Raw genomic sequence first — 12,247 nt, 5'->3', positions numbered from 1 at the left:
GACCTCGTGATCCACCCGCCTCTGCCTCCCAAAGTGCTGGGATTACAGGCTTGAGCCACCGTGCCCGGCCGGGTGCATAATTTGAAAACTTTATTCCTAAACGGCCGGGCGCGGCGGCTCATGCCTGTAATCCCAGCACTTTTGGAGGCCGAGACGGGCGGATCACGAGGTCAGGAGATCGAGACCATCCTGGCGAACACGGTGAAACCCCCGTCTCTACTAAAATACAAAAAACTAGCCGGGCGAGGTGGCGGGCGCCTGTAGTCCCAGCTACTCGGGAGGCTGAGGCAGGAGAATGGCGTGAACCCAGGAGGCGGAGCTTGCGGTGAGCTGAGATCTGGCCACTGCACTCCAGCCTGGGCGACAGAGCGAGACTCCGTCTCAAAAAAAGAAAACTTTATTCCTCAAATCAAAATCTGGCAGTGGGAGACGGCTTCCTGGGAAGGGCAGGGGATTGGCCTCACCACCCACCCCAGCGTACCGGCTCCCACCACCCACCCCAGCGTACCTGCTTGCTGTTGCCCAGTGAACACACGGTGGGCAGTGCTCCCCTCTTCCTCCTGAGCCCTCAGGACTGGCCAACTCAATCCTCCTCCCTGGTGGATTAATCTCACCTTTTCAACCCCAAGACCCTTTACCTGAGGACGTGGACGGAGGCCCGGGGAGAGCTGCTGGTCAAATAACCTCTGCAGAGACTCCAGGGATGGGAGGGTCCGGACGACTTCTCTGGGGGCGGGGGACAAGGTGAACGTCAAGGATTAGTGGGCCCTGAAAAGAGTGTTCCATGGCAGCATGGGCTCCAGCCAGAGACAAGGTCACCCTCAGTCCAGCAGAAGCAAGTAATTCTCCCCAGAAGGACAAGCCCGGGCAAAGATCAAAGCTTGCCAGCACTGGCCCACCCACAGTCGACCCGCATCCATTCCCGACCCACAGCAAACTGGAATTGATGTGTAGTCCTGATCCTACCTGGGTTTTGCTTTAGCCAAACTACACTCCATATCCTGTAGAAAATTCAAATCTAGAGTCCCAAAATGACTTCATTTAGTCATCCATGGTTCCCAACCTTCAGTGTTTATAAAACACACACACACGCACGTGTTAACAATGCAAATTTCTGGGCTCCGGCCTGATCGAGGCTGGAATCTGCATTTTAAATATCAGGGCTGCCCAGTGCTGGTGATCTGTGGATTCTGATGCAAATCCCCTCCTAGCCGCCCAAATGCAGGCTCAGAGGGATTTTCCCATTGTCATATCCATTGACAACTCCAATCCTCAGGCTTTCTCCGCTCTTTGTTCCCAGCTCATCTTTCTCTATTGTTTTAACATGGTGGGGCAGACGATTTTGAGTTCTACTTTTCACTTACTGTTTCATCAAAAACTGTTCATGTTTTTACATATTTAACATTCTAATGATTTGAAAATAGTCTATCAAGTGAATGTGCTGAAATTGATTGCTAGATATCTGGGTTACTTTGAGATCTTTGTTACATAAATAAAGGCTGCTCTGGGCCGCGCGGTGGCTCATGCCTGTAATCCCAGCACTTTAGGAGGCCGAGGCGGGCAGATCACGAGGTCAGGAGATCAAGACCATCCTAGCTAACACGGTGAAACCGAAACCCCGTCTCTACTAAAAATACAAAAAAAAAAAAAAAAAAAATTAGCTGGGTGTGGTGGCAGGTGCCTGTAGTTCCAGCTACTCGGAAGGCTGAGGCGGGAGAATGGTGTGAACCCGGGAGACAGAGCTTGCAGTGAGCCGAGATTGCGCCACTGCACTCCAGCCTGGGTGACAGAGCGAGACTCCGTCTCAAAAATAAAAATAAAAATAATACAATAACATATAAAGGCTGCTCTGAACAGCTCTGTTCATATAGCTTTTCTAATTTTTGATTACAGAATTAGGATAACCGGAGATGATGGCTCCTGATCATTATTGCCAAACCTGTGAGTACCAGTTATATGGAGTCACCAGCATTGTCCAGACCTGATCACCCAATAGCTCCAATGACTGTACTTCTGTTCTTTCTCTCTTTGAAGGGGCATAATGCTGGACTTTAATATAGATGAATAAATTTGCATATCTTTAATTTCTAATGTCATTGCTTTTCTACTGCTGATTTCTAGTTAATGGCTGCTGCATTTCTCCCATTTCTCTTTGTATAAATTTTTTTGTTTTTTCTCCCTTGCCAATTTTCTGTTGGGAATTTTGTTTGTATTTTTATATAGTGTTATACACTTTACATATTGTTTTGCTTTTTTTTTTTTTTTTGAGACAGTCTTACTCTGTTGTCCGGTTTGGAGTGCAGTGGCATGATCCTGCCTCAGCCTCCTGAGTAGCTGGGATTACAGGCGTACACCACCATGCCCAGCTAATTTTTGTATTTTTAGTAAAGATGGGGTTTTGCCATGTTGGCCAGGCTGGTCTCGAACTCCTGACCTCAGGTATCTACCCACCTCGGCCTCCCAAAGTGCTGGGATTACAGGCGTGAGCCACCAGGCCTAGCCTTCTTTTTATTTAATCTAGGTGCTGTATTTTTTTTCTCATTACATTATTGATATAATAATATAATATAATCTCATTATATCATAATAAATGCTAATATATATGTGTGTGTATGTGTGTGTGTGTATATATATATATACTTTTTTTTTTTTTTTTTGAGATGGAATTTCGCTCTTGTTGCCCAGGCTGGAGTGCAGTAGCAGGATCTTGGCTCACTGCAACCTCTGCCTCCCGGGTTCAAGCGATTCTCCTGCCTCGGCCTCCTGAATAGCTGGGATTACAGGCATGCACCATCACACCCAGCTAATTTTGTATTTTTAGTAGACACGGGGTTTCTCAGTGTTGGTCAGGCTGGTCTCGAACTCCTGACCTCAGGTGATCAGCCCGCCTCAGCCTCCCACATTGCTGGGATTACAGGCATGAGCCACCACGCCTGGTCTATAACATATATTATATAATATATAATAATATATTCTCATTATCTTATATTAATCCTAGGTGACTTGGATTTCATTACGAAATGATACACAACTTTTTATTGTTTGAGTTTTCATGTTTTCCTTGGCAATTTTTACTTACCATAGTTAATAATTTATCATTGGTATTTACTAGAGAGCAATTATTTGCTCATTTTAAATTGTTTTCTAACTCTTTTGAAGTAATCATGTTATAGATGAGGGTTTTTGTTGTTGTTCTTTTTTCTTTTTTTTTCAGATGGAGTTTTGCTCTTGTTGCCCAGACTGGAGTGCAATGGCGTGATCTCGGCTCAATGCAACCTCTGCCTCCCGGGTTCAAGTGATTCTCCTACCTCAGCCTCCTGAGTAGCTAGAGTTACAGGCATGCATCACCACGCCCAGTTAATTTTGTATTTTTAGTAGAGATGGAGTTTCTCCATGTTGGTCAAGCTGGTCTGGAATTTCCGACCACAGGTGATCCGCCTGCCTCGGCTTCCCAAAATGCTGGGATTACAGACGTGAGCCATTGCGCCCAGCCTATTGTTGTTCTATGTGTTTTAATTCCTTACCCCATCTAGAACGTTTTTCTTTTTAACCCATTTATGCCTGTCGCATTTTTTTTGAATTTTTGCAATCAGACCTTGGCAATGACCTTGAGCAGTAGGAAATAAATAACTCCCACATGCTTAGTGTTCCAATAATGGAACGCTAGCCATAAATGGCTAAATATGCCTCTTTCTCTGAATTGTTATTTTGTTTCACTCACCATCAGTTTCTCTTTTTCTGTAGTTCTCTTGGGTTAGAGCTTTGCGTGAATATAGTAGTATTGTTTCCAGGCTTCATTTCTTTCATTCAACTAAAAATCCAAACTTCACCACATATACTAGGCAAGGAATTACAGCTTTCAGAATGGTGTGCTAGTTTTCTGGTTTGAAATTGTTATCCTTTGAGGATCAAGGATGAGGATGGGAACTGTGACCAAGAAGCAGGTGCCAGAGGTGTCTGACGGGGAGGGGAGGGGAAGGGAAGCACCGTGCAGGCAGCATTCCGTTCTGTTCTGGGTTTCACACTCCGCTTCCCGAGAGCTGCTCTGTCCATCTGCCAACACGGTGGTATTCTGATTAAATTATCATTTCAGAAAAGCATTCGGCCTAAAACATCTCTCTAAAGCAGTAATTCAGAACGTGTTTTAACATCAAATAGGTCTCCCTCACTCATTGTTCTCCTTTTACAAAATGTTATCCTAAAAACACAAACACACAGGCATACACACAGAAGCTGAATCTTTAGAGTTTTCTAAGAATAACACTGTTTCACCCTGTATTTCTAAGCCTTTTAAAACTTTGAGAAATCTGACTGGCTCCCAGACATATATGGGGGTGTCAGTTAGGGTCAGAATGACCAACCAGGACACACCAGGACTGTAGCTGGAAGACTTAAGAATCAGCCTTATCCTACAGAAAGGATTTGCCCAGGGATCACTGGACAACGAGTCCAGGCTTTAGTCCCTAGCTTAAGGGACCAATCCTGAAGAAGGAGCTTCAGCCCTGGGGGAGCAAAGGTGAGCAGGGCTGGGCCAGTAGGTCTGGCCCCAGGTATCGCTGGGAGGGTTTAGATCCCTTGCTTGGTCTTTCTGAACCTCCCAGAGAGACAGCCGCTTCCCTCTTTGTTTCCCTTGAGTTAATTGCCTCACGATTCCCATTCAGTTTCTGTCTAGCACATCCAGAGTCTCTGAACCCAGAACTACAGACTCAGAAGGAACATTCTCATGCTTCCTCATGTCCCTTTATTTTTGTTTCTCCAATTTTTTGCCTCTTTTTTGGTATTGCTTTGGCAACAATGTCTTGTAAGTATTTTAAAATCAGATGATAAACAGTATCTTGGGCCAGGCATGGTGGCTCACATCTGTAATCCCAGCACTTTGGGAGGCTGAGGTGGGCAGATCACCTGAGGTCAGGAGTTTGCAACCAGCCTGGCCAACATGGTGGAACCCCGTCTCTTCTAAAAATACAAAAATTAGCCGGGTGTGGTGGTGGGCACCTGTAATCCCAGCTACTGGGGAGGCTGAGGCAGGAGAATCGCTTGAATCCCGGAGGCAGAGGTTGCAGTGAGCCGAGATCATGCCATTGTACTCCAGCCTGGGCAACAAGAGCAAAACTCAGTCTAAAAAAAAAAAAAAAAAGAGTATCTCTTTTTCTTTTGTTAAAATGTTTAATGGGGCCATGTGTGGTGGCTCACACCTGTAATCTCAGCACTCTGGGAGGCCAAGGTAGGTGGATCACCTGAGGTCAGGAGTTCAAGAACAGCCTGGCCAACATGGTGAAACCTCATCTCTACTAAAAATACAAAAATTAGCCGGGCATGGTGGCGGGCACCTGTAATCCCAGCAACTCAGGAGGCTGAGGCAGGAGAATAGCTTGAACCCAGGAGGTAGAATTTGCAGTGAGCCAAGATCCTGCCACTGCACCCAGCCTGGGGGACGGAGTGAGACTCCACGGTCTCACACACACACAAAAAAAGGTTTAATGGAATGATTTTAATGTTTCCCTATCAATTGTAATTAGTTTTACTTTGATTCATATTGCATTACTAAGGAAGTATCCTTCTATTCCTTTTTTTAAAAAATGATTTTTACAAATTAGAGATGAATTTAAAATGTTATATACGTAAGTGGTTTCCTTTTATCTTTTAAACTACTGCACAATTACAGTGTTTTATTTTTGTTGACTCATCTTTGGAGTGACCTCCTAGATAAAGCCTCCATTTTTCATGTCACTATACTATATTTGCTGGATGTTACTGAAACAATATACATTTATATTAATAAGTGAAATCGGAGATAGAGAGTTTTATTTCAGGCTATTATCTTGATTAGCTTTTTGGATTTGAATCATATTTTTCTTGAAGCGTGAATTAGGTGGCTTTTTTGTCATTCAGGAATAATCTATACCTTATGCTCACTATTTTTTCCTTGAAAGTTTAAAGGACACTCATGGTACTTTTAATGTTTTATATTTTATGTAAACTATGTATTCCATTTAATTATAACTTGAAGATCTGTAGCTACATAACTGTAGAGTATTCTTTAGTGATTTGCAAATCTTTAATGCAGATTATTAAATCTCCTTTGACATTTCTCGTGTTTAAAATTTTCTTAATTGACTGTTTTTCCTGATGTATCTCTGTTTTTACTTTTACCATCTTGTCCTCCTTGTCTCCTTTCTGGCTGTTGACATTGCTCAGTTGCTCAGCAGAGATTTCTTAAAGGTTCTGTTTTATTCACTGCTGCATTTCCAGCTCCTGGAACAGTGCCTTGCATGTAGTGGGTACACATTGGATCTTTGTTCATGAATATCAAATAAACTAACATTTCAGGTACTTTGCTGGGTCCTGGAAACATCAAGGGGATCAGGACATGACCCATGATGTCTTCAAGAGATTTACAATCTGGACTCAGTTTGCATGTTTGACTCGTTATTCTGTTTCCTTTTTTTTTTGAGACGAAGTCTTGCTCTGTTACCTAGCCTGGAATGCAGTGGCAACATCTTGACTCACTGCAACCTCCATCTCCGGGGTTCAAGTGATTCTCCTGCTCAGCCTCCTGAGCAGCTGGGATTACAGGTGTGTGAGACCACAACTGGCTAATTTTTGTTATTTTTAGTGTAGATGGGATTTCGCCATGTTGGCCAGGCTGGTCTCAAACTCCTGACCTTGAGTGATCCACCTATCTTGGCCTCCCAAAGTGTTGGGATTACTGGCATGAGCCACCATGCCCGGCCTTCTATTTACTTTTTAATAATAGAACAGAACTTTTAAAGCTATGGTTTTTCCTCTAAGTAGTGCTTTGGCTGCATCACACAGTGTCCTGATATGCAGTGGTTTGACTACGTCACTCTGCGCCTACACACCTACCCCATGTATTATTGTGTCAGTTTCTTTCTTAATTAGCTGTAATTTAAAAGGTGTTTCACAAATGTACAGGTAACTGGGTGGTTGTGGCTAGTTTTGTGACTTATTTCTATTTTCATCACAGTGTGTTATGGGAGTATAGAATGAACATTTTCTGCTTTAAGTATATTCATATTTTGCTGCTCAGTAAGGTGCAGGCTTCTTGTTTTTAAGATCACCAGGACTATAAAATTTCTGGAAAACAATTTTTGGATTCCTTTTGAGTAAGGCATTTGATTGGTACATTTTTAGGAATTTTCTGAAAAAGACTCCTTGTGCTCTTGAATGACAGCTAGGCTGAGCTTTTCTAGGTCAGTAGCCTTTTCCTTGGACATACGGCTTCAGAATTGTTATTATACTGTCAAGGAGTTTGAATAATATTAAATATCAACCATTTTAAAGCTATGGTACTGTTTGTAAAAATCTATTTGTTGAATTTATCTTTCCTTGTCATTTAGAGACATTTTAAGAGATTTAGGCTCAGCACAGTGGCTCACAACTGTAATTCCAGAGCTCTGGGAAGCCAAGGCTTAAGCCCAGAAGTTTGAGACCAGCTTGGGCAGTATAGTGAGACCCCATCTCTAAGAAAAATGAAATTGTTTTTATTTAGCTGGGCATGGTGGTGTATGCCTGTAATCCCACATACTTGGGAGTCAAAGGCAGGAGGATTGCTTGAGCCTAGGAGTTCAAGGATGGATAAGCTATAATCCCACTACTGCACTCCAGCCTGAGTGACAGAGTGAGATGCTGTCTGTTTAAAAGGAAAAAAAAAAAAGAAAAGAAGACGTTTAAGTGTTGCTGTTTGATTGCTGTGTTATTTGGATGATTATGGAGCTTCTCAAACCTAGAGTTAGCTCTTTTGTAAGCCTGGAAATTTTTTTTTTATTGTATATATTAATTGGCAATTTTTTTCCTACTTCTTCAAGAACCTATCCTACTAGCTACAGGTAGCACCTCTGAGTTCTGCCTCCAAGGACTGTCAATTTTTACCACATATTCCTCATCTCGGCTTGTTTAGTCCTTTCATGCTTTTGATATACATGTTTCTGACACTCTACTCTGTTTTGTGATCTAGTTTTTGAAATTTGATTGGAAGACTACGGGCTTATTTTATGGCCTCCAATGAAACAGTTATAATGGTAATGAAGTATTTTTGGTTTTGGTTTATTAAAAATCTTATCCTGCTCTCATGTAATAAATATTGTATTGATATTCAGACCATTGATCTTTTATTTTAAAATTCCACTTGCAATCCTTTCAGTGTCTCCATTTCAAGAGTTACCAAATATTTCCAGTCTCTGGTTCCTTATTCTCTCTCTCTGGAAAAGTTTCTGTCCGGCTCTAGGAAACCTAACCTGGGGTTACAAATCTTGCCTGATGCTTTGTACTGCAAAGAGATCTTTACACCAGACCCGCACAGGGACATCATCACGACATTTCTGCAGAGGAGGCTTCGGCACTTCTCCTCACTCCTCAGTGCTCAACGTCCTTCTCATTCACACTTAGGTCTGAGCAAATAGACCTGGACATCATTGATGCCATTCTCAACCCCCTCCCAGCTCCTCCTTCTCCGTCCCTCCTCTAAATCTTGAGCCTGGCCCTATTCTCCTTTGTCCATACTCTCACCTGCAGTGACCTTACCTCCAGGTTTCAGTGATTCCCCAAATGCATCTCCCATGATTCCCCAAAAGGATCCCCCATGATTCCCCAAATGCATCCCCCACATCCTAGCTTCTTAGCACTAGCTCCATGGTTGGTGACTCCACTCGGATGCCTCATGGCCCCTCAAGTCAAATGTAGCCCAGAACTCTCCTCCCACCACCCTCTCCTTCCTCCTCCTTCTTGACTTTCCCCATCCCAGGAACTGGCATCAGCATCCACTCAGCCACTCACACTGGGAACCCAGGGGTCACCCTAGATTCATCTTCCCTTCACCCCACATCCAATCAGGTGGCAAGTCTGACACCTCTGCCATGCACGCATATCCCAGGTCATACCAGTTCTCAGCATATGCACGCCCCTAGCCGTTGGGTCATTTACCTAATATCTGTTGAGCTACATGTGCCAGAGCCTGTGTATAATGTGGCACTCAGCAGGAAGCAAAACAGACACAGACCCCTGCCCCTGCTAGCCACCTTCCTCATGGACTGCCATCCCGTCTTACTTGGACAACCACAGCCACTCCCAGCTGGTCCTGTTTGGGCAGGGCCTCCTAGGATTCATCCGCCACCACTCGAATTCAGATCATGGCACAGCCCTGCACAAACTCTACAGGGCCTCATAAGGCCTTGCGTGATGTGGCTCCTGCCTACGGTGACCAGATAAAACACAGGACATCCAGTGAAATTTGAATTTCAGATAAACAATGAGTAATCTATTAGCATGAGTATATCCCAATATTACATGGTACATACTTATACTAAAGAAGTTGCTGTTCACCTAAAATTCCACCCCTCTGGGCAGCCTGTGCTTTTATTGATGACTCTGGCCATGTTACACCAGCTTCTCCCCGACCTCTTGTGGTAGGTAAGTTCGTAACACTGACTTGCCACACGGACTTCCTGTTCCTTGAGCAGGCTGTCTTCATTCCTGCCTCAGGACCTTTGTACTTTGTACTTAATGTCCCTCTGCCAGATCACTGGGTGGCTAGCTCCCTCTTGTCACCAAGATCCCAGTTCTGTCACCTCCTTCACCTCCAAAGGAAGCTGGCACTCTCCCACCCAATGTCTCTTCCTCACATCATCCTGTTTTATCTTATCATGACGTTTACTAAAATTATTGTTTGAACTGGGCATGGTGTCTCATGCCTGTAATCGCAACACTTTGGGAGGCCGAGGAGGGCAGATTGCTTGAGCCTAGGAATTGGAGACCAGCCTGGGCAACCAGGCAAAACCCCATCTCTACAAAAAACACAATTAGTTGGGTATGGTGGCACACACCTGTAGTCCCAGCTTCTCAGTTGGGGTTGGGGGAAGCAAGTGAGTGGGAGGACTCAGGATAGGGGCTGAGAGGTGGGAGGCTCACTTGAGCCCAGGAAGTTGAGGCTGCTGTGAGCTGAGATCTCACCACAGCACTCCAGCCTGGGTGACAGAGCAAGATCCTACCTCAAAAAAAAAAAAAAAAAAAAAAAAAAAAATCTTGTTGGTATGGATCCTTAATCTACTGTTGTGCTCCTCACTGAGACGCTGAGACGTTAGATCCAAAAAGGCCTAAAAGAGTGAGAGCCTTGTGCATTGTCTGTTACTACATCCCAGCACCCAGAACAGGGCTCAGAGGAGGCCTCCAATACATGTTTGTTCAATGAACGAATGAATGAAGACCTATTCCAATCAAAGCGGTTTGAAAATTACAGGTTTACAATTTCGGGGATGAGAATCTGCAGGGATTCTGGCAGGAGAAATGGGAAGCATCATTTTGTTCCTTTCTACGATTTCCTAAAATTCCAAGGCTGATCAAGTCTCCAAGCCTGACTGTCGCTTTACCGATGAAAGCAAAGACAAGTGCGCAAGGGAAATTTAGAGCATGACAGTGTCTTTAATTCTAAACAGAGTCATGGAGTGGCTAGAAGCTGAAGGAGGTTCTCTCCATCGGCACCACGTACCTGAGAAGAAGGCGAGTTGGGGAAGCTGCCGCCGCCGTAGTGATGAGGTGACTTGGCTCCTGGGAAGTCCAGGGAGCAGTGAGGTGTTAGGGAAACCTAATAACGGGCAGAAGTGTCTGGGGAAGTCTGAGGGAAGCCTCGTGGAGAGACTTAAAATATATCTCTTTCTCCACAAGGAGGCAGGGAAGAACAAAATCTCCATCGAAGCAGAACTAAGAGCTTGTTATCAGCCATTGTGAAATGGTGTTTTACAAAGAGAAGGTGCTGTGTGTGTGTGTGTGTGTTTTCCCCTAGCGATAAAGTGATTCATAACAACAGCATCAAATGGAACAAAATTCCTCCATGGAAATCTGTGAAAATGATAGCTCCAGGTCCAATTAGCTACAGCTGCATTAGCTGAAAGCCAATTCATTGAAATGAAGCCCAACTGGCCAATTTGATGAGTGCTCAATTTGTCAAAGAAATTATTTGTTAAATTTACACCAAATGTACTGATTGTGCTTTTAAAAGCCTTTAAAAGGAAAGTTGAATTGGATTACTGATGATAAAAGATTCTTTTCTGCATACTAACTAAGCTAAGATTGATACAGCCCCAGAGAAATCGACAAAGGAATCTTGAAACTTCTGTATGTGTAATGAAACACAAAACAGCACAGACTAAAAAACCGTTGCCAGTATGAAATCCCATTTTTCCAACCAAAATGTTGACCTTTCATTTTTTTGTTTGTTTCTTTGTTTATTTGAGACGGAGACTTGCTCTGTTACCGAGGCTAGAGTGCAGCGGCGAGATCTTAGCTCACCACAACCTCAGCCTCCCAGGTTCAAGTGATTCTCCTGCCTCAGACTCCAGAGTAGCTGGCATCACAGGTGTGCGCCACCACACCCAGCTAATTTTTTTTTTTTTTTTAATTAGAGACAGGGTTTCACCATGTTGGCCAGGCTGGTCTCAAACTCTTGACCTCAGGTGATCCACCCGCCTTGGCCTCCCAAAGTGTTGGGATTACAGGTATGAGCCACCACACCCGGCCTGACCTTTCATTTGTGATGGGATTGTTTTGGCTCCCTGTAACTTTGTTCAGATGCTCTGGAATTTTTTTTTTTTTTTCTCTTTCAAGCTTTTGGCATTTAAAATACTCTTTGCCAATTCTTTGGGCGGCATATTAGCCTTACTTTGCACTTTTAACAATTAAAACGTAATTAACTTTCATCAATTAATTTTTTTTTTTTTTTTCTGAGATGAAGTCTTGTTCTGTCGCCCAAGCCAGAGTGCAGTGGCACAATCTCGGCTCACTGCAAGCTCTGGTTCCTGAGTTCACACCCTTCTTCTGCCTCAGCCTCCCAAGTAGCTGGGACTACACGCACCTGCCACCATGCCCGGCTAAGTTTTTGTATTTTTTAGTAGAGACGGGATTTTACCATGTTAGCCAGGATGGTCTCGATCTCCTGACCTCATGATCAGCCCGCCTCAGCCTCCCAAAGTGCTGGGATTACAGGCGTGAGCCACCGCACCCGGCTCATCAATTAAATTTTAAAATGTAAAACCAAAAGAATCTAAAAGAAATCGGAACCTTTACCAGTTGGTCATTCAATGGATTGGATATCAGAAAATTGAAGTTTTGGTGAATCATTTCACTTTGAAAAATTGACATCACTGGAAATCCTGGGCTATAACAACCCACGCAGAAAATAAACTGACTTTATTTCCTTTCAGTGCCTTTCTGTGCTTGTCAGGTGTAACGGCTG

The 12,247-nt window shown here is 43.8% G+C and overlaps 1 protein-coding gene across 1 annotated transcript in view; it reads right to left on the bottom strand.

Moving 5' to 3' along the window:
- Positions 1-12,247, bottom strand: part of INPP5D (inositol polyphosphate-5-phosphatase D) — a 158,365-nt gene that overhangs the window by 67,006 nt on the left and 79,112 nt on the right. Inside the window, exon 6 of the mRNA XM_023188609.2 lies at positions 639-726. Within this exon, the coding sequence (XP_023044377.1) occupies positions 639-726 (88 nt within the window). The remainder of the gene's footprint in view (positions 1-638; positions 727-12,247) is intronic.

The sequence above is a fragment of the Piliocolobus tephrosceles genome, chromosome 11 (assembly GCF_002776525.5).
Source record: "Piliocolobus tephrosceles isolate RC106 chromosome 11, ASM277652v3, whole genome shotgun sequence".
In the NCBI taxonomy this organism is placed as follows: domain Eukaryota; kingdom Metazoa; phylum Chordata; class Mammalia; order Primates; family Cercopithecidae; genus Piliocolobus; species Piliocolobus tephrosceles.
This window is presented reverse-complemented; position numbering and strand designations above follow the sequence as displayed.